At 41.1% G+C, this 25,400-nt stretch overlaps 1 protein-coding gene across 1 annotated transcript in view; it reads right to left on the reverse strand.

Moving 5' to 3' along the window:
* LOC119791452 (integrin alpha-5-like) overlaps window positions 1-25,400 on the reverse strand; it is a 112,272-nt gene that overhangs the window by 880 nt on the left and 85,992 nt on the right. The window contains exons 20-29 of the mRNA XM_038297559.1: window positions 23,418-23,568; window positions 23,132-23,224; window positions 22,931-23,010; window positions 21,610-21,690; window positions 21,424-21,529; window positions 21,158-21,316; window positions 20,973-21,080; window positions 14,364-14,477; window positions 13,995-14,096; window positions 11,739-11,861 (exon numbers count right to left, since the gene is read on the reverse strand). Of these exons, the coding sequence (XP_038153487.1) occupies window positions 11,739-11,861; window positions 13,995-14,096; window positions 14,364-14,477; window positions 20,973-21,080; window positions 21,158-21,316; window positions 21,424-21,529; window positions 21,610-21,690; window positions 22,931-23,010; window positions 23,132-23,224; window positions 23,418-23,568 (1,117 nt within the window). The remainder of the gene's footprint in view (window positions 1-11,738; window positions 11,862-13,994; window positions 14,097-14,363; window positions 14,478-20,972; window positions 21,081-21,157; window positions 21,317-21,423; window positions 21,530-21,609; window positions 21,691-22,930; window positions 23,011-23,131; window positions 23,225-23,417; window positions 23,569-25,400) is intronic.

Consider the following 25,400-nt stretch of genomic DNA (forward strand, 5'->3'; position numbering starts at 1 on the left):
TTATTTTGTTAAAAAGTACAGAAGCCAGGAGCGATCGTGTCCCTCCGATACCTTTTCACGGTGGTTTTCTCGACAAAACCAGTTAATTTTCTCACTATCTAAAGATAACGAAAGCCGTTTCCTCATGATAACGAGATGTTTGGTGTGTGTTAAAACTGATAACATCCTTCAATACCACAACAGCGGGAGAGGATTTATAAGTCATGACGGCCTGTGTGTAATTCTGTGAATAATCCTGTGTCTAACATTAAAGGAATAGTACACCCAAAACATGATTAGACTTCATTTTCTACTCACCCCCATGCTGAACAACACTCTGGAGTACTTTTTTGATATCTCAAATGCATCTGGAGATCTGGGAGGCTTCTTGCTGTCTGCTGACATTCAAATAATGGAGGTCTGTGGCGCCCGAGACAGAAAGGTCCATAAAAGTCCACAAAAAACGTGTCAATATTCCTCCATACTGCTCGTCCAATGTATTCCAAGTGTCCTGAGTGGGTAGCATCCAGAATTTACTCGAAACGAAGTCATTTAGAATGTTTTTAGAGCATAAACAGTAGTGTATAGGATTTCCTAAAAGCGCGCGCTTGCGAGTTCACGACTATACGGAAACCGCCGCAGACCAAACCAGACGAAAGTGCTGCCTCGGGCACCATAGACCTCCATTATTTGAATGTCAGCAGACAGCAAGAAGCCTCCCAGATCTCCAGATGCATTTGAGATATCAAAAAAGTACTCCAGAGTGTTGTTCAGCATGGGGGTGAGTAGAAAATGAAGGCTAATCATGTTTTGGGTGTACTATTCCTTTAAGTTAATGATGCGACGGTGTTGATTTGATGATTTGCTTCAACTTCTGATTCATAATAAATTAGACCCAGGTGTTACGCTTGTAACAGTTATAAGATGCATTAACCCCCCATCTAGTCCAGATTAAAGATTTTCATTAAAAAACAGTCAGATTTTTTTCAACTGTATTCCATGCAATCCAATCGTCCAGCACGACCTGACGATGAGTGAAAAGAAAAAGTAAACTAAAAAAACTGGGTTTTTTGCGCACACGCGGTACCGCAACTGCACAACCATGGGCAGCACAGGCATGAATGGACTGGGAATCCAGGGCTGTTGGCCATCCTCATTCATTACTCATACAGGCTTATCATCTCGTTATCTCAAGAAATCAACTGTTTTCTCCTGATAACGAGAAAATTATCCTGTGATCTTAAGAAAACAATTAATGGTTAAACAGATAACAATATAGTTATGTCATCATCTCAGGAGGACAAAGGAAAAAAAATAATGAGTTGAGTATGACCGCTTTTAGCTTCCGTAAAACAGGCTCAGTAAAAGAATGTTTTGCATGTTTCTGTTTGACACCACCAGGTTTCACGCAGTCTTGGTCTGTAGCAGGTGGGACAGTTAACTGATAACAGCATTTCCTTTAGTGTCCACACATTCATACAGTGCAGCTCATGTAGCAACCTGCTCCTCACTCCCTGCTCGATTAATTGATTGACTTTATTGATTTCACAGTAAAGAAATTTACTCCTTCCCTCATCTCAAATAGTCAAAAGAAAAGAAGAAGGTGCCAAAGGTAGAAAAAGGTGCAGGGAGTATATACAGTATACACAGTGCATCAACATATGACAGCTGAGGTCTTTTTTTTTCTTTCTTTTTTTTTTATTATACAGGCTTTTTGCACAGCGTATTTACATGGATATTTATATAGATTGATATATATATATATAGCTATTGCACTAGGTATCAAATATAAAGAAGGTTATTGCACATTATACATTGCACAAGTAACTGCCGTTGCAGTGTCGTTCCTCCATTGTAGAGTCTGGTGGCAGCAGCGATTAATGACCTGCGATAGCGCTCCTTTTTACAAACAGGGTAAAAGTCTTTCACTAAAGAAGCTGTTTAGATCCTCTACACTCTTGTGCAGAGGGTGAGAGATGTCGTCCAAGATAGATGCAAGCTTGGACAGCACCCTCCTTTCAGCCACTTCCTCCACGGAGTCCAGAGTGCAGACTAGGACAAAAACAAGGGTTGATGCCACCACAGAGTCATAAAAGGTTTTAAGCAGGCCCCTGCTCACTCCAAATGACCTCAGCCTCCTCAGGAGGTGGAGGCTGCTCTGGCCCTTCTTATACAGGGCGTTGGTGTTTTGAGTCCAGTCCAGTTAATTATTGACATGAACACCCAGGGATTTGAAAGTCTAAAAGTAAGTAAGTAAGTAAACTTTATTTGTATAGCACTTTTCACAGACAAAGTCACAAAGTGCTTCACATGATAACATAAAAACAACACAAGTAAAAACAGATAAAATGCAATAAAAGCTATAATAAATAAGGGAATAAAACAACAGGCTATGTGCTTTGGAAGGCTAGTGAAAACAGGTGTGTTTTTAGCTGCTTTTTAAAGATGTCCACCGAGTCCAGAGAGCGCAGGGACAGGGGGAGTTCATTCCAAAGAAGGGGTGCCACCGCTTTAAAGGACCGGTCTCCTCGGGTTTTAAAACGGGTCCGAGGAACCATAAGCAGGTTTTGACCTGAAGACCGTAGACTACGGACCGACGTATACGGCTGGATCAGACCTGTCATGTAGCCTGTTGCTTTATCCTGGAAGCAACAGGAAGCCAATGTAGGGACTTCAAGAGAGGAGTTACATGGGCTGTCCTATTTGTTCGGGTCAGGAGTCTTGCAGCAGAGTTCTGGACAATTTGTAGGCGACCCAGCTCCTTCTTGCTCAGACAGGTAAACAGGCTGTTACAGTAATCCAGTCTTGAAGAGACGAAGGCATGGATGATTCTCTCCAAGTCATCGTGAGAGAGGATTTTCCTTACCTTGGAGATATTGCGCAGATGGAAGTAACAGTTCCTGATCAGTTGTTTTGAGTGTAGCGCAAGGGACATCCCCTCATCGAAAATCACTCCAAGATTACGCAGACTGGATTTGGCTGAGGAACATAGATCACCCAGGTGCTGTTTAATGTCAGGGATGGCACTGTCAGGAGCAATAATGAGTGTCTCAGTCTTTTCGGTATTCAGTGAGAGATAGTTGTTGTTTAACCACTGCTGAATCCGGGACAGACAGTTTATAAGAGAGTGTAATTTGTGGACCTCTGAGGTTTTAAAGGAGCAGTACAGCTGTATGTCGTCAGCAAAAAGATGGTATGCCACATCACTGTGCTGCTGGATAATCTGGCCAAGAGGGAGGAGATAAAGTAAGAAGAGAAGTGGTCCCAGGACTGAGCCCTGTGGAACACCATACTGGAGATCTCCCCGCTCAGACATCATGTCATTGACTGCCACACTGAAGCTACTACCAGCTAAGTAGGAAGTAAACCACTCCAAAACTGGACCTGTCATTCCCACCCAATCCCGCAGCCGGTTTATCATGATGGAATGGTCGACCGTATCAAAGGCTGCAGACAGGTCTAACAGGACCAGTACCGTACAGCTTCCGGAGTCTGCAGACATCATGATATCACTAGACACTTTCAGCAGGGCTGTTTCAGTAGAGTGGTGTTTCCGGAACCCTGACTGAAACTTGTCGTAGATGTTATGGGTCTGAAGGAAGGATGTCAGTTGGTTAGCTACCACTTTTTGATATTGGCCGATAGTTTTTAAGTTCTGACTGGTCCAGACTGGGCTTCTTAAGTCTTGGCTCTATTATGGCATGTTTAAAAGAGCTGGGGAACACACCAGAAGACAAGGACATATTAAACAGTCTGGTGACCCATGGTCCGACTGAGTCAAAGACATTTCCAAAAAGCTTGGAGGGGAGGACATCAAGCAAATTAGCGGTGGGGGTCATTTTAGCAGATAATTCAGCAATGTCTGCCAAGGACACTGAATTAAATGAAGACCAGGCTTGTGAGGGAGGTGCAACACTAGCTGAGAGTAAGAAGAAGGTGGGATTTTAGTCTTGATGTTTCTGACCTTTTCAGTAAAAAAGTAAAGGAAGTCGTTGCTATCTGCTTGGCAAAGCACAGAGGTAGCAGAACTAGCATGAGACACAAGGGAGTTTATAGTGTCAAACAACACCTTCGGGTTTCCTTTATTAGATGCAATCAAATGCTGAAAGTACTTAGATCTTGCTTCTTTCAGCATATTGTTCAAAGAAGAAATGAGGTCTTTAAGATAAAGTCTGTGGACCTCAAGTCTTGTGGACTTCCACAGACGTTCGGTTCTGCGGCACAGCCTTCTAAAGTCCAGAATACGTTCATTGATCCAAGGACACATCTGTGTATGGGCAGCATTTTCTGTCTTAAAAGGGGCAATTTGATCTAAAATTTTGGCACATTGAGAATTAAAAAGGTGCAAGAGATCATTGACATCCACACATTCCTGAAGACCACGAGAAACAAACAGAGCACAGAATCCTTCAGCTGTAGCTTCTGTTATGATCCTACTTTTAGCCTTTGTAGGGGCTGGCCTAAGCTCAGGAGGAGCATTTAAGTTAAAGAAGATACAGTAGTGATCACTCAGGTGGACATCCTGGACACGGACATCTGTAACATGGAGGCCAAGTGAGAAGACTAAGTCTAAAGTATGACCCTTATTGTGGGTGGGTCCTGATACATGTTGTCTAAATCCGAATGATTCCATCAAAGATAAAAGCTCCACTGCTGGGTTGGATGTATCATCATCCAAATGCAAGTTAAAATCCCCAAGAACTAAAACTCTCTCCAGTTGAATGAGAGAGGATAAAAAATTATTAAATTCACTGATAAAAACACCAGCAGGGCCAGGAGGGCGGTAGATCAAGATGCTATAGAAAGTGTTTGAAAGACTACTTTTCAGCATTTCCACTTCGAACGAGTAAAAAAGTTCAGTTTCAGTTATTCTGCATGTGTAGCTGTCCTGGTACACAGCAGCAAGTCCCCCGCCACGGCGACAGGGGCGGGGCTTCCCTAAAATGGCACAGCCAGCAGGGCACAACTCATTCAGATGATACATTTCTCCATCCTTTTGCCAAGTCTCTGTTAGGAACATAAAATCCAGACTTTCTCTGGAGAAGAGTTCACCAAGGGAGAGAGCTTTATTTGCAATGGAGCGCGCATTCAGCAACCCACACCTCAATGTTGATGACGTCACTGTCGTACTCACTGGGCGCATCGGGATTTGTCGTAGCCAACGCTGACGCTGCGGTGTCCAGCTGTTCTAGCAGCTCAGCTGAAACTCCGTTGTTGACATGGAAGATGAGAATGATCCTGATCGCCGGGCAGCGCTTCCATCAGGATCGCGGCACGGCGGAGACTCGACCCAGATGGGCTGGAGACGGGGTGGCGGTGGCGACACGGTTCCAATGGCGTCCTCCTGGAGAGGGACCGGTCGTAACCAGCGGTAGCGTCGGGCAGAGTGAGAAGAGCTAATAGTCCGTGCAGCATGTTTGATCTTCAGCTGGACACCAGATCTGCAGCCTCTCCTCCGCAACCTTTTCCTGGAGTTTCCTGGGACTCGCAACAAGAGCAGGTATTCAGGGCAAGAGGGCGGGCACACAACCGGTGGAGGGAACGTTCGTTTGTAGCTGTCCCAGCCACTGCAGCGGCATTCCATAGCCGTTTTGATGCCAAAAAGAGAGCTGCGATCATAAGTCCAAATAGCGCTGGCACATCCATTGGGTACTAAGAAATACAGAACGGCGTAGATTACCGAGATCAGTGAGAAAGATCGACCAGCGGACAGACAGGCAGAGGCGAGCCCACACACAGGCGCCATCTTTTTCTGACCTGAAAAGTTTCCATGTCTTTCCCCTGGATGTTCAGGGGGTAGTGAGGTGGGGGTCTTCTCTTGAAGTTGATCACCATCTCCTTGGTCTTACTGGTGTTAAGACACAGGTGATTCCTCTCACACCAGTCCACAAAGTTCATGATAACATCAGAGAAAGTCTGGAGATAGCAGCTGTCTGTGTTGTAGGTGTCTGGGTTCTGCCCTCTGCTTGGGTTTATTTTTAAGTTTCTTTGTACTCTGTGTCTTTGTAGTTTATTTCTGCCAGTGCTGAGTTCTTTAGTTACCCCCTGTTGCTCCCTTGTGTTTGTTTTCCTTTCCCCTTGGTTTCCTCCTAGCTGGTCTTGCCCACACCTGCTCCCAACCTGCTGATTAACCTGTCTTGGTTCAGTCTCCCAATATACACTCCACCTCTGCAGTCAGTGCTGGTTCCTTGATGTCATCTTCGTCATCTCTGGCTCCCCACGTGAGTTTCCCCCTGATGTTTTTTTTTTTTTTTTGGTTCTTTGAATTTTTTCACTTTGGATTTTTGCCTCAGTTACCTTATTAAATCTGTAAGACTCGCCTCTGCCTCCAGATCTCTGCATTTGGGTCCTCAAAAACCTCCACTCAGATCGTGACAGTAGGTTAAGTCCAAGGTGTTAAGGGTGAAGAGGAAACGGTGCCGTGGGGGCCCCCGGTACTGCAGACAAGTACCTCTGACTGACAGCTGTGCAGCCGTAATTACAGAGGGCAGTCGGTGAGGTAGGTATGGTCAAGGCAGCAAGAAGTCTGTCCCCTCAAGCGTCCTCCAGTTCCCCCCTCAGCAGCTCTGGTCTGATGGTGTTGAAAGTGCTGCAGAGTCAAAGAACACGACTCTCACCCGTTCTCCAGGTGGGTGAGCACCCAATGCAGCAGGTAGATGATTGCATCCTCCACTCCGATGTCAGGTTGGTAAGCAAACTGCAGCAGGTCCAGGGTCAGGCTCACCACGGTGCGCAGGTGAGCTAGGATGAGACGCTCCATGGTCTTCATCAGTTGGGAGGTCAGGGTGACTGGTCTAATGTTGGTGGGTTCTTTGGCGTACGGTGTTTTGGGAACCTTTACCACACAGAAGGTCTTACAGAGAATTGGGACCACCCCCAGGCTGAGGACCTCTCAGGGCTCCTCAGCACAGTTCCTCAGCAGCCTTGGGGGGACCAGAGGCTTTTATTTGTTTCAGTCTCTTCAGCTGGCCTCTCACCTGCATCGAAGTGACTGCGAGGGGGGAGGGAGGCAGGACAGAGGGTTTCAGTGGGTTGGTGGATGGTGAGAGTGGCGGTGAGGGCAGGTCACTGGTGGCCTAGGGGTTGTAGACATGTTGAGGACAGGGAGCGGGCTGCAAACTTGGTGTCACCGTCTGCAGTCCTGCTGGAGGTCCTCTGCCCAAAGCCGGAGATGTTCTTTAGACCCCTCCACGCATCTCTGACGTTGCTCTGTGCCAGTTGCTGCTCCATCTCCCTCCCATAGTTCTTCTTTGCAGCCCTGATCCTCCATTGGAGCTCTCACTGGACTCTACACTGCTCTTCTCTGTCCCCTGAGGTGAAAGCCCTTTTTTCTGGTTAAGGGAGACTTGCAGCTCAGGAGTCCTCCAGGGGTGATTGTTTGGAAAGCTCCGTAGCCGTCGTGTGGGCACAGTGGTCTCTACACACAAGGTCATGCAGTCAGTGATACATTCAGTCAGGCTGTTGATGTCATTACCATGAAAGCTTTGGAATATGCTCCAGTCTGTTGTTCTGCAATAATCCCTCAGTTTCTCAGTGGCCTCATCAAACCAAACTTTCACTGACCTCTTCTGCCCTATTGCCCTTCTCACCACTGGTAAAAATTGGGGGAGCAGTTAGACATGATTATAATCTGAGCGTCGTGGTGGGGGAAGGGGTGCGGAGGTGTAAGCGTCTTTGCATAAAAAGCGTCCAAGGTTTTATTGTCTCTTGTTTTACATGTAACGTACTGGGTGAGCATGGGGAGGGTGAAACGGAGGAAGTCTCCAATTATTAGCGGGAGAGTGCAGGGGTGCTGTGTCTGCAGCCTGGTCACTGCACCGTGGATCAGCTTACATGCGGTTGTGAAGCCCGCAAAGGGGGGCATAGAGCACCACGTTCCCAAACTCTCATGGAAGATAGTGCGATCTCATGCTCATCGCGAGTAACTCACTTATGGGGAGCATATCTGTTCCTTATCGTCAACATGAACCGCGTTGCACACTTCTCCTTCACAAACATCGCCAGCCCCCCACCTTTCTTTTTTCCAACCTCTGCTAAAGTCCTGTCTGCGCGGATGAGTTTAAAGCCATTCAGGTAAACTGAGTCCGGGACAATTCCATCTTCTCCATGAAGCACATGATACTCGCGTCCCTGTATCTCCCCTGGAAGCGGGTTAAAGCTGCGATCTCCTTGGTCTTGTTGCGGAGCGATCTTATGTTTCCCATGACAAGCGATGGTAAATATCTTTTCCTCCGCTTCATCCTGCAGCCTCTCTGTTTTCTCCATATTTCCGCAGGGATGTTTGGTCTCGCAGCGTGGAGGGGAGCAGGGCTGCTGCGCATAGCGGCGCATTCCAAGGAGCTGCTCCCATGTGTAAACAACAGGTTTGGAGTCGCGGACAAAGGGGTCCCCCATTGCAGCATCAAAAACTGGCAAAAGTAGAAGAAAGCTCAACACTATAGTCCCAGAAGTTGGCTTCCTCTGTGCGCATGCTTTCAGAATATCAGATACAGTATTTAATAATAGAAAAACATTCCAAAAAAACCATATAAAATAGAAAAAGCAGGAAAAGAGAACAGGTAGACGACTTAGGCTGCTGCATGCAAAGCGCCATCTTGGAACGTGCTTAAAGCCTATTTAACAGCAAGGAGAAACTATTAATGTTTATGCTGTTTAGTAAAGAGTATGAATTTGAATATAGCACCTTATATTAGACAAAAAACATGTATAGCCAACATTGTGTCGTTAAGAAATAGATGCTCAGTGTGCAGGTTTTTAGCTAAGCTAATTTGCAACCTATCTCTGGTTAGACTCCCAGGACCAAAACGCATTCAGAACTGTGATTTTAAAATATAACTTTCTGGAGTGAATTTTGTTCCATTGTTCTTGAATTGAAATTTAAGGAACAAAACCCAGAAATTACATTTTGAAAAATATTTTTGTCAATAAAAAGCTTTGGGAGTAACTTTGCTGTTTTCTTACATTTTTTTTTATTGTTATTTCTTCATTTTTCTTCTTTTTTTTTTTTTACAAATTTTATATTTTGCAATTTTAAAACTCAAAAAGAACATTTTTTGAAAACAATACTACTCTCAAAACATTCATTCCTGGATTGTATTTTTTCTTTCCAATATCCATTTACAAAACATGTTTTTTTTACATCAACAATAATGGACCAAAATTCACTTCATAGAGTTGACAAGCTAGGAAAAACCACATATAGGACCTAAGCTAACGCCTAGGAAGTTGAATTATTTCAATGTTTTTTTTTCATCAGACAAAACTTTTATGTTTACATCAACTTTATTTTTAAATTATTTTTCCATTTAAAAAGAAAGTTGATGTAAACACTGAGAACGCCTTTCTATATTTCAATGTTTATTATCTCTAAGTCAATGTGATGCATTTCGATACGTTCAAAATGCAGGTGATTGCAATCCAAACCTGCCAAATGTGACTCCTATCCAACTTTTATCTTTAGATTTTTTTTTTTTTTATCAGAATGGCCATATACTGCTAGAGAACCAAACATGGAGAAGCAGCATTTAGTTCCTATGCTCCACTTATCTAGAACAAACTTCCAGAATACTGGAAAAGTGCTGAAAGCCTGAGATTCTTTGAGGTCAAAGTTAAAAAACAATTTGTTTAGAGCTGCCTTTGACTGTTGGAGTTTAACTGTCAACTCAGGTATCATTAGTTTAAGGTTGTGCTCCAACTAGTTGATTTGCTTCAATCATGTTTTTGTCTTTATTCTGCTTTAATTTTTCTTCTATTTCATTAATTCATGTGAAGTACTTTGAATTTTGTTTGTACTGAACTGTGCTATATAAGTAGAATTGCATTGCTTTGCCTACTCCTCCTACATTTCTTTGTCCCATTATGATAAGATCATCATATAGTCAGCTCCCATTGTTGAAGAACTTATAACAATATATAAAGGCGACGAAAACTTATTACTTCTGTGATCAGTGAGCTGTGCTGTCCTCCTATGCTTGAAGTTCACATAGAGGCTGAGAAACGATTAGATTGGGGTCTGATGATGACTGCATTTATGATAAGTAGAAGTCTGAACGACCATACAAAATGAAAAATCTGAATTGAGCTTCACATGCAGTGTGAATAAAGACTGAGACATTTCCTTCCAAAGTATCTTTGTTCATAAAATTAGGCTCGTCATGAAGCTGATGCTCTCTGCAGCGTAATGTCCATCCTTTGGTTCAGGGATGTTTTTCCATTAAGAAAATCTCGTTGTTCTCTCGTTGAGATAAAAAAAAAAATCAATCCAGAAATGAAACATAGAAAAACATTTTAATTTTAAAGAAAGGCTAGCTTTTTTCCTTGATTCTATATTTATTATTATTATTTTTTTTACTGGTTGTTTTTTTAATTTTATTTTATCTTTTCTTGTTTTTACTGGTTTTTAATTTGGGGAAAAAATTATATATAAATTATATATATATATATATATATATATATATATATATATATATATATATATATATATATATATATATATATATATTAGTGCTGTCAATCGATTAAATTTTTTTAATCGCGATTAATCGCATCAATGCCTGAGTTAACTCGAGATTAATCGCATTTTAATCGCAAATTTTTTTTCTGATTGAAAATCATTTAAATACTCTCGATGACATACAAAAAATACATACAGGCTAGGTTTGTGCCAATGTTCTTTTTTTAAAATGAAAACAGGTCACAGACACTGATTTATGCCATAGAAACATATGGCAAGAAGATGGGGAGGCATGTAGCAAAAAATAACAAATATGTAGCCAAAAAAAAGGCCCTGAAAACAGGCTGATGTAAAAGACAGTCTTTACAGTTAGTACAGTCTTTTGAACAAAGACAAGCATTTTACCCTACTGCTATAAAATGTAGTACAGTTAACATTAGATGTTAATTAACCAAGATAATAATGAACAATTTTCAATCAATACATCAAAATCAGTAGACCGACATCACTAGATGGAGGTAGTCTATGCTCTAGAAAGTTACTTTTCAGCCTCTTAACAAAAATGAGATCACACACCCACCCACCCACCCACACACAGACACACCCACCAACACACACACACGATACTGACCTGTGGCGTACACAGACAGCAAGAGTGCCGTAGCAGATTCCATTTCACCTCAGTAATCTGTTTTCTCAGCGTATTTCAGGTTGCTACTAGTTACCAGATACTCAACTTGTTTGTTGGTGGTGGGGCTTAAAGAAAAGGCACTAGCGTCACCCAGTGTATGAGCGTCTTTTTTCCTTGAGGAGCTCCGCTCTTGAAGCCTATGGAAAATGCATACACTGGGGGAAAATAGCCCCGCCTTCTCGCAGGCTGCAGCGGGATGTACTTGGAAAATTGTACCATAAAACCACATAGCGTTAATCTCACGTTAAAAAAATTATCGCCGTTAAAATGGCCTCGCGTTAACGCGATAATAACGCGATAATTTTGACAGCACTAATATATATATATATATATATATATATATATATATATATATATATATATATATATATATATATATATATATATATAGATAGATAGAGATATATCTATATATATGTATATATATATATAAAACAAAATCTCAGAAAAAACATTTTCAGAGTTTTTTTTCTAGATTTCATTTTCTTAAATTTCATTTTAAAATTTTGAAAATGTTATTTTACCAAACATGGACCAAAAGCAAAAAGCATAATTTTCCTCAGATCAGAGGATTCTTATAATGGGATGTGTTTCCTTCATCATTCCAATTTTCACCTTGTACAGCAGATATATCAGCACTGCCAGCAGCATCAGGCCAACTAAAACAGCCAGGATGATGATCCACACTGGAATGGAGAACTGGTTGTCTGGCCTACTCCATATCACAGACGCCACCACCTGGACAACAGTGATACAGCACAGCTGTCACACCTTGCACTCATGTTCACGTTTACAGTGGAACAACTAATATGGAGTGAGAAAAATGTATATATAATTTATATATTTTTTACAGATCATGTTCTCTTTGCTTCTTGGGCAGGCTTTCTTCTAAATTTAAGAACAATGAAGCATTTCTATTGGACATGGAGGTTACTAAGGGTAACACTTTCTTTTACAATTCATCAATAACCATGTAGAAACATGGTAATCACTTAGCAAGTCACACTATATTTGTCATGATCTGGCCTGTTTGCTCTCCCTTAATTAGTCATTCCTTTCACCTGTTGTTTTTCCTTCCCTGCCTCATTATAATTTATTCCTCTCACCTGTTTCCTCTAGTTTATATTCAGTTCAGCCTGAGCATTCAGGGCCAGATCATTGCTTGTCTTTTTGTTAGTCTGTCTGTTCACTTTGATTTGATGGTTCATGTCCTGGATCCTGGCGGCCAGTGGACAGAGGGTTTTAGTGTTTGTCTTGTCTCCTGACTGTCCACTGTTCCTCCCCTGCGGAGTCCTCTGGGTCTTTGGCTCAATATGGGGGAGGTTCAGTTTTTATCAAAGTAAGCCTGGCTCCAGGGAGGAGACCAGTTTAAAGTCCTGCTTCAAGTTCCGGTTCCTACGTCCTGTCTTGGCTACCCTCTTCCACTATGCCTGCCTGTCTGCACCTGATCCTGTCTGCTCCTGTGCGTGACCACCCGGTCATGCTTCTGGTCCCAGTCAGACTCTGAACCCTCCTGGGAGCCTGTGGATGCCTGGAAGTCTGGATCCTGCCTGATCTGGATTCTGCCTGTTCCTGTCTGTTCTGGATCCCTCACCAGGATTGGCTTCCAGCATCACCTCTGGGACTGCAGCACTGGGGACATTCGTGGTCTAGACTGTTAAACCAGGTAAGTGACCAACACAGATAATCTTCTATCAGTTGATCGTGGTCACTTACCTGTGTTTCTCCCCCTAGAGTGTCTGAGATTGGGCGGTGCCCCGCCCCCCTGCCTGCAGTGTCCGCGAGCCACAGCTCCGCTTTTGTTTTGTTTTATTTATTTAATAAACGTTTTGAACTTTCCTACTGACTATCTCTCCTTGAATACTGGGTCCATCTGTCCGCGGTTCATGACAATATTACTTGTTAAGTAAAAGAAAACCAAGTCCAGTGGATATTTTTTGAACTTTTATGGAATGACTATGACCTGGATGACTGAGAATCTTCATCAGCACTATGTTACTTGGTAACTAGAACATTGTATTTGGTAATTACACCAAAATAATTACCTGCATGCAGTTATTAGAATTGTATGTTACTATGTTATGATGAAGACCTTGGTGGGTGATTACCAATAGGTTAGCACATAACGGTTTGTTTTATTGGCCACCACGTACCAATGGCTTACAATATAGCATTATAAAACTTAACTCAAGTTACTGATAAATAAGAGTTCAGTTCAGAAGATTGGCTTGTTGTCTTCTAGGTTTGGTTTTCTGTTATATGCCAAGTAATACACTGCATTTTAGTAGACAATAATACATGAATTTATTGCTGTCAGTGAAATGACTGAGTTACTTGTTAATAACTGTTTGAAATCTAAGAAGTATAACTTTATCTGGTCTTCCTAAAATTCAGTTCAATTCTCCATAAAGGTTTTGTTGTTACCTAGTAACATAGTTTAACCTGAAATGTTATTACCATGTTATTACATGGTTATTGATGTACTGTAAGAGAAAGCATTACATTTCTAAACTTCCTTTTCAATATTCTTGCAGATTTTATATTTTTTATTCTATTTTTTTTTCCAAATCTTTCCAATTTTTTATTGAGCTTTACATATGGAATTAGATTTTACAGATCACACTCTCTTCATTTCAAGCCTAGGAAAATCAATCGTGCAGATGACCATTACCAATGTTGGTATATATATGTATATGTATAAAAAACAGAAAACAAAAATCTGTGAAAAAAAATAAGCTACTCTTACACCTTTTTTATCATTTAAGTATTCAAACTTTAATTTCTGTACAGCAAAAATTTAAGTTTGAACCAAAATTCACTCCATACATTTCGAGCAGCGGCCAAGTTCAGTGTTAAACTTTAGGAAGTTACCTTGTTTGATCCGGATGGCTTTGATTTGGGAAGTATGGAATATGGCATCTTTTTGACTTCATAGTGAACAGAACATTCCAGAACGTGCTGCTTGTACGGGCGCTGCAGACGAACAGATAAGGGATGACATGAAGCACAGTGCAAATTTACAACAGGAAGTCAATGAGATCTAGTCTTAGTCTTCATGAAACTGATCTTCTTTAATCACTGCAGAATAAAAGATTATATATTGTCCACTAGGGGGCGGTGTGAGAAGGCAGATGGAATGAAGCTGCGTTGGTTTTGCTGCACTGTCACTGCTGACCTGAACTACATGTAAAAATGATGGGAAATATGTACTGCAGGCTCGTGTAGGCCAACCAGACTCACCTCCATGAAGGTTTCAGCCCAGATTCTGGAGCGTACAGTCAGGATGACGCTGCTTCCTTTCTCCAGCCGGTCAACATCACAGCGGAGCATCCAGCATTCCACTGAGCTGCATGTCTGCAGGATGACAGAGTCCACAATAAAAAAACAACTTTTTTTTGCAGGTATGAAAGACCTGGAGTGAAAAACATTAAAATCATAGATTTAAACATTCTATATGGCAGGAGTTTTGAATTGCAAATTTTAAATAAAAGAGTACTATTATGGTATTTGAAATACTGTAATTTGAAAATGTAATCCTTACATCGTATTTCTAAACGGAGATTTAAAAACACAATCATTAATCTAATGATAAATATTTTTTCTAGTTAAACATTTGAAAAGAAAATTCCTTTTTCATTCTGCATATTCAAATGCTTTTTGCAATTTCCCTTCACTTTACCCCTAAAGAATTGATGACAAATCCAAAAGAAGGACAATATAAATGGAAACAAAAGCGCCAAGAAAACCTTCTAAAGAGAATGAAGGAACTTAAAGCTTTAGGAGCATCAGAGTCAGATGAAACATCCGTTGTTGTTTGAACCAAAGTGGACTTAATGCGAGACGACAAAGAAGGAACCATTGATTGAAACAAATCATAAAAAAGCCAGACTGGAGTTTGCCAAACTAAATGTTGATAAGACACAATGCTTCCGGGAGAATTCTGTATGGGCAGATGAGGAAAAAAATGTAGCTTCTTGCTAAGGCACATCTCTATGAAGGGAGAAGAGATTAAAGGTGACGTTCAAATTCAAGGAGAATCCGTCAAACTGGTTCGGATGTGATCAACCTTTAAATGGGCGTTATTAGCAGACATCAGTCCCATAAAATGGCTTCAGATTGTGCCTCCTCTACTTTCTGGTAGGTTTCTTAAGGCTGATAATATGCAGATTATCATTGATAAAAGCCACTTCGGACACTTCTAAAACTTTAACTTTCTATTAACCTACTTTATGCATTTTAATCTACTTCAACTACATCAGCTCGTTTAAAAAAAAAAACAAATGCATTTTCAAGCTTTACTTCGAATGAATTCCAAATCTTTCAGTCACACAGGTTTAATGTGGTGTTTAAAAAACAACTCAGTTGACAGGATACTACACCTTTTTCGGAGGGGTTGTTCCATTTGAGCGACATGTCGATTAACTCTGTTTTTTATAATAGATGAAGAACTACTAAAATTATGTTCAGATTACACATAAATAGATTAATTACTTCTGCGGGTAAAAAAGGAATTACCTTACGGTTAGGATTCATTCCAGCGTTTGTTTTTTTTGTTTGTTTTATCAGCTTTACAAAGCAACAAACTGAATTCTTCCGTTTTAAATCCGAAGGGGTGGGCTGCCATTGTGCCGCGCCCGGGGAGCAGTTTGGACAATAAGGGTCTTGCTCAGGGACCCAGAGTGGGAGTGGGGCCCAGAGTGGGAGTGGTGCCCGGGGAGCAGTTTGGACGTTAAGGGTCTTACTTGCGTGGGAGTGGGGCTTTAACACAAAACCTCAGGATTCCATGACAATTGCGTTAACCACTAGGCCACCCCTCCCCAATTCAATGATAACTTTCTGAGACTACTGGTAGGTAGAAGGCACAATCTGAAGACTTTCTATGGGCTTGGTAATGGCTAATAACAGCCATTGTTTTTGGATGGTAACATCCCAAGCGACTGCTAAGGCAGACCAGCTCACAGATATAAAAAATAAGCATATCAAGAAAAGAACACTGTCACTACTGTGAAACATGGAGGAGGCTCTGTTATCCTCTGGGCTGTTGTACTTCAATGCACAGGGTGTCTAAATCTCTGCAGGTTACAATGAAATCTCAAGACTATTAGGGGATTCAAGAGGAAAATGTTCTGCAGTGTCAGAAAGCTTGGTCTCAGCAGCAGGTCATTGGTTTTAAACAGAATAATGACCCAAAACAGACAGCTAGAAACAGCAAACAATGGCAAAACATTAGACTATTCTGAAGAGGTCATCTATGAGCTTTCACTTTAATCCTATTAAGCATCTTTGAAAGAAGCTGAAACATAATGTCTGGAAAAGGCTCCCTTCAAACTGAGACAATTGGAGCAGTTTGATCATGAGGAGTGGGCCAAAATACCTGCTGAGAGGAGCAGAAACCTCACTGACAGTTATAGGAATCATATGATTGCCTTAAAATGTTGGGCAACCAAATATTAAGTTAACGGCACCATCATTTTAGTGTGGTCCTGTTTCAGAAGCAGCATCTGACTTTCATTTGTTAATTTTCATTTAAATTGTATTTATTATCACTTTTGGCAGATGTCAAGTTATTTCTGTGGCCATTGGGAGTTTTTTTCTTTCATTGAACGAGCTGTACCAACAATTTATCCAGGTGTGTACAAATTAAGACACCTATGTTTACATTTTTATCCTACCCCAATCAACAAGGTCAGAGATACAGAGCAAACATTAACGTCTTTACTAAAGGACTAGACTGGGGTTAAAGTTACTGCCACAAACCCAACTACTAGGAAAACTGAACCAAATCGAATTTTTCTTCCACTTCAGAATTTTCTGCTGAATTCTATTCATCTAAAATAAACTGAAGTTTGTTTTCATAACAGGAAAGCACATTAAACAGTTTTATGGGTTTATTAAGCTTTGCAAGGCATCGCTGTAGATGCTGTAGAGGCAGATCTCCACAGTCCTTCAGTTAGAGATGCTTCCAGAATTGGAACAAACATTCATCCTTTAAAATGGTGGGAGACCAATAAACAGGAAGGATCTTCATGCGGCCCGATCGTCTCATTTCAACAGGCTGAATGTAAATACCAGCTAAGATCAGATCTTAAACATTCCCCTCATTGACGCAAGTCGCACCAGGATGACTGTAAATCATCCCTGAACTGATACAGTTATTTTCATAAACAATTACAGCTGACAGCTGGAGACGTTAACCGGGGCTCATCCTTTCTGCTCTCCTTTCCTCTCAGCAAAGAAATAACCTCATTAGGATTTAAACCTTTTGAGCAGAGGCCGGAAACGTCTCTAGGATATAATCGGGTTAATCTGGTTTGGCCATGTATCTGTGTAAACAGAAGCACCCTAAAGTTTAGGACTGAACTTTTTACGTTAGTCTGTGAGATTAATGAACATCCTGAGAGAAGAAGGAAGACTGAAAGGCAGGGATCAATGTGTCATCAATGGACAGGAAACTGATGGCCACTAAAACCATTTGAGGGTCAATCTGCAGTATACTGGTCATTATGAACCAACAGGAAAATAAACAAACATCTCCTCCTCCTGCTGATAGTGCATTTGGTGTGAAGCTTTGAGGAATTACAAGAAACCGGAGACTGGAAACACTTCAGTGATAGACTGCTGCTCCCTAAATGCACCAAGGAGCGTTATCGCAGATCCTTCCTCCCAGCAGCTGTAAGACTTTATAACCATCACTGATCCGAAAAACGTCAATAAGTTGTTACATTCATGCTGATTTTGCACAGTTTCTGTACTGGTCAACTAATCTCTCAAAACCCACAGTTTTGAAGCGTTTACAACTAATAACTGAGAATACTGAGAATACATGAAAAATTACACCGTTAAAATGTTTACCAATGTAGACATGTTAGATAGAAAGCTTAGATTCTCCACAATTGAACCAACAATTTCATTTTATGGACACAATGAGCACCAGAGCAGAATGAACACAGATATAGCAGCATGTCAAAATGTAAACATGACAAAGCAGCCACAACAAGCCAGCATATCTTTATTGATACTGTTAAAATATATATATATATATATATATATATATATATATATATATATATATATATATATATATATATATATATATATACACTCACCGGCCACTTTATTAGGTACACCTGTCCAACTGCTCGTTAACACTTAATTTCTAAGCAGCCAATCACATGGCGGCAACTCAGTGCATTTAGGCATGTAGACATGGTCAAGACAATCTCCTGCAGTTCAAACCGGGCATCAGTATGGGGAAGAAAGGTGATTTGAGTGACTTGAACGTGGCATGATTGTTGGTGCCAGAAGGGCTGGTCTGAGTATTTCAGAAACTGCTGATCTACTGGGATTTTCACGCACAACCATCTCTAGGGTTTACAGAGAATGGTCCGAAAAAGAAAAAAACATCCAGTGAGCGGCAGTTCTGTGGGCGGAAATGCCTTGTTGATGCCAGAGGTCAGAGGAGAATGGCCAGACTGGTTCGAGCTGATAGAAGGGCATCAGTGACTCAAATAAGCACCCGTTACAACCAAGGTGGGCAGAAGAGCATCTCTGAACGCACAGTACGTCGAACTTTGAGGCAGATGGGCTACAGCAGCAGAAGACCACATCGGGTGCCACTCCTTTCAGCTAAGAACAGGAAACTGAGGCTACAATTTGCACAAGCTCATCGAAATTGGACAATAGAAGGGTGGAAAAACGTTGCCTGGTCTGATGAGTCTCGATTTCTGCTGCCACATTCGGATGGTAGGGTCAGAATTTGGCGTCTACAATATGAAAGCATGGATCCATCCTGCCTTGTATCAACGGTTCAGGCTGGTGGTGGTGGTGTCATGGTGTGGGGAATATTTTCTTGGCACTCTTTGGGCCCCTTGGTACCAATTGAGCATCGTTGCAATGCCACAGCCTACCTGAGTATTGTTGCTGACCATGTCCATCCCTTTATGACCACAATGTACCCAACTTCTGATGGCTACTTTCAGCAGGATAATGCGCCATGTCATAAAGCTGGAATCATCTCAGACTGGTTTCTTGAACATGACAATGAGTTCACTGTACTTAAATGGCCTCCACAGTCACCAGATCTCAATCCAATAGAGCATCTTTGGGATGTGGTGGAACGGGAGATTCGCATCATGGATGTGCAGCCGACAAATCTGCGTCAACTGTGTGATGCCATCATGTCAATATGGACCAAACTCCCTGAGGAATGCTTCCAGCACCTTGTTGATCAATGCCACGAAGAATTGAGGCAGTTCTGAAGGCAAAAGGGGGTCCAACCCGTTACTAGCATGGGGTACCTAATAAAGTGGCCGGTGAGTGTATATATATATATATATTATTATTTTTTTTTTCATAATATATATTATTTGCGAGAAAAGAAACAACAAAAAAACTTATAGTCATGTTTGCACTGATGCAGCTTGGGCTGTGTTTTACTCACCCAATTTCTATGTATATATTCAGAAACTAGAAGGTGTTCGCTTTTAAATAATGTATCACACATGTACTTACAGTTCCTAAGTTATTTGCTTTTCCATTTGGGTATGCAAAATAGGTGAGAATTTCGCAAAATGAGGTGGATGTTAAGAGGTTAAATAACATGCTGCTGTCGTTTTTGCACATCTCTGGTTTTGCTGATATTTTCAAATATCCATTTCTGTAAAAATATCCACAGATGTATATTGATTATTTATTCTTCAGTGTACATACTGTAAAAATACTGTAGAGTACAGTATTTTATTTGTCTTTTTTATTTTACTTCGCTCAAAGACCACAATTACCCCATTGTGGGACAAAAGATGGATGTTCTATTCTATTCTATTCTAAGACAGCCTCGCTCTGTTGAGGAGGTAGACTCACACCTCATCCTAGAGCTCTATTTAGGTTAAAAAAGGACCATTTAACACTGTCAGGACAGACACTTGTAGTACATAACCTTATTTTATCAAGATCAAATGTTTTTTGACAACGGCGGACAGGTTAGGGAGTTCCAAGCTTTTTCTACTCAGATAAATTGTTTGAAGTTGAGAAATATTTTATCTAGGAGTGAATATTTTTTCTCTAGAAGGAATAAAGGACAGCGGTTCTTCATGGTTTCTTTTGGACAGACGAGACAGAACCAAAGATGGTCAAGAATAAAACATGTAGCAGCTATGATGGATGATGGAGGAGGGCTGAAAAGCTCACAGGAACTTCATTCATTGCAGTGATAAAGACCAGAGGGAACTCCTCCATATGACTTATTATTAAAAACGAGGCCATCTGTGTGATGGCTACGGTGTCCCAGTTGAATTAGCAGGAGTGATTCAAACAAGGCAGCAAATACACAGCAGAATGGATACAAAAAGGTGTCAGAATGGTCTAGTCAAAGTACGACACCTTAGTTTAATTCAGATGAAGAGGAAGAAAAAACGTCTGAAAAACCCCCATGAAAGCGGATTCAATGAATGGATGTTCTTTGTTTTTACATACAGCCTCCCAGTTGGGCTAATCTTCACTATGGGTAACAAAAAGTGTATCTTTGTGCACTTCAGACTGAATGATTGGTCCCAACTAAGTAAAGACCATTTCATTCTCATCGTGAATTAGATTATTTTGTTACAATCATCCACATAAGAACATTTCATTGGTTTTACCCCCCAATTTGAATGATCCATCAATTAACTACAACTTCAGTTCTAGGTAATCCTATGTTCACAATCTACAGGTAAAACATCACAACATGATAAAGGAAGCTCGTCTTTCTTTTTCTTCCTGCACATATAATAAAAGATTTTCTAGAATTGCAGTTCTGTTTTGTGTTTGTTCTACAAACCCATCCTTTACTACAGGATTGTCCTTCAGTCTCACCAGGTTTCCTTGATCAGCCAGAGGCTCCCTGATCACCTCCCTCCTCCAGACCTGATGCTCAGCGGTGGAGTTTAGGGCAGCAGGACCTTGAGATGCTGGAGCCTGAAGCTGAATCCAAACATGTTCAGTGCCAAAAACAAATTCTGATACTTCCTGTTTGAAGCACTTAGTTTGTGTGTCCTTACCTTGAGTTTCAGTGCATTAAAGGTTGTTTTTGAGGAGCAGCTGAGTGGGCCCACAGAGATCACCTCCACAGGGTAGAGCAGAGCGTGGCCACGGGCCCTCAGGGGACATCTCACCTCTAACGTTGTCTGACTAACCACACTGGGGCCATTATTCACCAACTGACAGATGACAGTTTGAACAGAGAATATCTAAACACCTTGAAACAACAGCATAGCTGGTGGGAAACAGGACAGTAAAAAAAAAAGAGCCATAACTCACATCTTACCTCGTAAACCTGCTGAAGCTCGGGGCCAACGTCCTGCTCCACCCCTAGAATCGGATGAGCCATCCAGTTGGGAGGAGGGAAGATGATTTTGTCTGGCCGAGAAACCCTGAGGGAGCCGCAGTCACAGCTTAGCTGCAGTCCTGATCGTTCCCGCCAAATAAAGGAGGGGAAGTAGTGAAGACTCACCCCTGCAGGATCACAGCAGCCTTGGCAGCAACCTGCACCTCCAGCAGCACCTCGTTACTCTCTGAGTTATTGAAGTTTTTACTGCAACGATTAACAGACATATTTGAGCTGAATGGAACAAAGATGTTTGGCAAAGAAGAGTTACTCTAAACCTGCGGCTCTTCAGACGCTCCACAATCGCTCTTCATCACTTTGCCTAAAAGTGATGAAGAGCATAACAGATATAATAACAGATATAATAACAATCATATGTTTTAGCTGTGCTGCTGCCATCAACATCTTTGTTTATAGATGTTGGAGATCGGCCTTTTTTCCAGTGTAGTCCTGTTTCTCTGACTGTGACTGGCTGGATCTGTTCTCTTCATCCTCTGACATGGGAGCTGGCTCGGAGCTCGTCTACCTTGCTGTGTGTTTCTTGGACGGGGCCGCCTTTTTATGTTCTCTATTATATCTCTGCTTCTGTCTCCTTGAACCCCAGTCTGCCTCAGCAGATGGCCGCTCACACTGAGCCTGGTTCTGCTGGAGGTTTCTTCCTGTTAAAAGGGAGTTTTTCCTCTCCACTGTCGCTACAAGCATGCTTAGTGTGAGGGATTGCCTTCGAGTCAATGAGTCAATGCAATCAACTGGTTTTCCTTAGATAGAAAACTTGGAATCAATTTAATTGTATGATCTGGTGAACTGTAAAGTGCCTTAAGATGACACGAGTTGTGAATTGGCTCTCGAAATAAAATGAATTGAATGTAATTGAATATAGCTTTTTTCAGAGAGGTTAAAGGTTATATTTTTTTTAATAATTTTCCACAAATATCAGCAACCCATTGAAAAAGGAATTTTATTTGTTTCTTCAAGTATTTTCATGCATTTTAAAACTACATTTAAAATGGCCCAGTGTTTATTTAACAAGTCTCCTGTGGTAGATATTTAATCACTTAATATGTATCATTTTCTTTCTAAAAAGGTCCAGTAATGTCTGTGGATCTAAGCTATGGAGCTATGTTTATTTGTAAATTCTGAACTGTTTATTGTTCTCACTTTAAGGGATTGAAGGTAAATGGGAAAATTTTCATTTTTAATTTTGTTGCACCATAATACTGCACAATAATAGTTGCCCAATAATTGTGCAAACATTTGTATTTTCTAACTGTGCAGGGTCAATGATGCTGGATTTGGAAGTGGTGGAAGCTAATTTTTCCAGTTGTCCTTGTAAAGTGCCTTTAGCTGCCATGTTGAGAGAGCCAGGAGCCAGAAACTGCCATCACATTGGAAGCCCCATTTGGGTAAACAAAGTAAACATGAATCCCACCAAACAGTGTCAACCTACCTTCGTATTTGGAGCTGGAACTGGACAACGTTATTCTCATCTGTCAGTCTCGGCACAGTGAATCGAAGGCCGGCCCATAGCTACACACAGAAAGAAAACTTACAAGACAGCCTGGCTTCTTTTTTCAACCTTAGATATTCATCAACAAGCGGAGGAATATCAAAGGCAAACTGAAAACATGCAACTTTGTCCGGTTCTTACACTGGTACCAGACTTCATGGGGTTTCCCAGATCGCACAAAAGATATCGGGTCTGGTTATGGGCTTCGTAGCTGCATGTTAGCTGAGAAAGACTCTGAGATGACACAGGAAAAAAAAAAAAAAAACAACCAATAAAAGTGATTATTCTTTAGATGGTGATTTAGACACATTTTCACCTGGTTTACAAGCAAAATCAGGCAATCTTACTGGTTGTTGTGATAAAACCCCAACAATTTATCATTTGCACTTTGCTTGAGAATGATAACATAGAGATTAAATACAGTTACCCCATTGTTTCGCGCAATTCCGCTGTAGTCGGCTTCTGGGGGCAGGACCACGTAGAGCTCCGCCTCATAAGCCCCGCCCTCTCCCTCATTCCTGGCATTGAAGATCAAGCTCAAGGTGTTTTCATCTCCCAGGTACACTTCTGTTTTATCACTGGAGAGGAGAGAACACCAGTGTCACCAGCATTCATTGAAACATCCAACAAGTAGCTAAATGTCAGTTTAAATAGAAAGATACAGCTGTTCTAGAAATCACCATGGAGATTACAGCTCTATCAGAATAGTTATTGGAAAATTCTTCAGCTTCTGAGTTAAGTTCTGGACCTTGGACCAGACCATTCAACCTTAAAGTTGTTCTGTTACAGATTTCCCATTGGGTTTAGGATCATTGTCCTTTTTTTCCAATCAGTTTGAGCCAAATTTCAGTTACTGGATAGATGATAGCATTTTGATAAAGCTTTATAATTAGAGTTTCCCAGGTTATCCTGAGCTATCTCTATAGTTATGCTGCTATAGGCTTAAAATGCTGGAGTACATAGGGACCCCTATTTCATCATTCTGCTTCATTCTATCTCTATTCTCCCACTCTGCAGAATCTGTTAGTTCAATCTCTAACGTTCTGCTCTCTTTGCTTTTTCTCTATTCATCTGGTCTGTTCCTGCTTGGCTGTGACTCCATCCTTGAGAGAAATATCCGTTGTGCTCTTGCCATCAACACCTTTGTTTCTAGATGTTGAAGATCGGCCTGTTTTTGAGTGTAGTCCTGTTTCCCTCACTGTGACTGGCTAGATGTGCTCTCTTCATCCTCTGACATGGGAGCTGGCTGGGAGCTCGCTTATCTGGCTGTGTGTTTCCTGGACAGGGCCACCTTTTACAGTTGCCTTTTGTATCTCTGCTTCATTCTGTATCTGGTTCTGTCTGTGTCTCTAGTAATGGTAAATGCAGTGGTGGCCGGCTGAGTTTTCTCCAAGGAGGGCAATAAATTCAAACTAGATGTATACCAAACGTATACTACGGTAAGTTATCACACTAGTATATTTATATAAATGCGAACAACAAAAAACATTACAAAATTATAAAAACAAAACATATTTTCATGTACAGGTTTACTTTTTTACATGCATCTTGACCTTCTGAGGCTTTGTGAAGGCAAATCTATGTTTTGCATGGTCCAATATTGTGTCACAAACCTAAAAAAAATATGTACCGTTTATTAATGGAAAAGCTATTAGTCAGCTTTATACTTTCTTAGTATATAAAACCTATTTATTTTCTGAGAATTTGTTTATTTAAGAGCAACTATGCAAACTAACAGACATCTACAGTACAAAAAGTACACTATATGATATTATTTTCCATGTGGATCCCAGATGTGCCTCATATATCGGAGGCGAAGCCTGGTTCCGTTGTAATCAAGCCTGTTTGTGGCTCAGTTATACCTGGGGCCGTTGGTAAGAAATGAGCCTCGGACACAGCTGTCCACTTCTGTAATACAACCAAGTTTGTCCAGAGAGGTTTGATGCTGGATGTTGTTAGTTAAAAGTTTTATATATAATCATGAGCTGAATTATTCCAAAGCAAACTGAATCTGATCAAAGACAAACTGTATATAACAGCCATAATTAGAGACCAGCCCATTTAACACCACCCAGAACTGAAAAAAATCCATATGGAGTCCGTATGTTGGCTTAGTCTAAGTGACCTTCCATTGGTTGAAATGATTTTTGGAGTCAAATAGTCACATTTCCTTTCAGTTAATGATTGGATTACAGAAAATCTATTTCAATCATTAAGTGCAGGTACAAACAAATCCCCCCACCAGTGAGTGATTTAATCAATGTTGTGAATAAAACTTCCAGTGGCATGGAGGTTTATTTCATACCAGGAAAAATCTGCTACATCATTAACATTAAACTGTATAAAATGATGCTGGAGCAACATGAGTGGCACACAAAGCACAACACAGGAGATCTTCAAGCACTGGTGT

This window comes from Cyprinodon tularosa, unplaced genomic scaffold (genome assembly GCF_016077235.1).
Source record: "Cyprinodon tularosa strain WSP-4 unplaced genomic scaffold, ASM1607723v1 ctg390, whole genome shotgun sequence".
NCBI classification, from domain to species: Eukaryota; Metazoa; Chordata; class Actinopteri; order Cyprinodontiformes; family Cyprinodontidae; genus Cyprinodon; species Cyprinodon tularosa.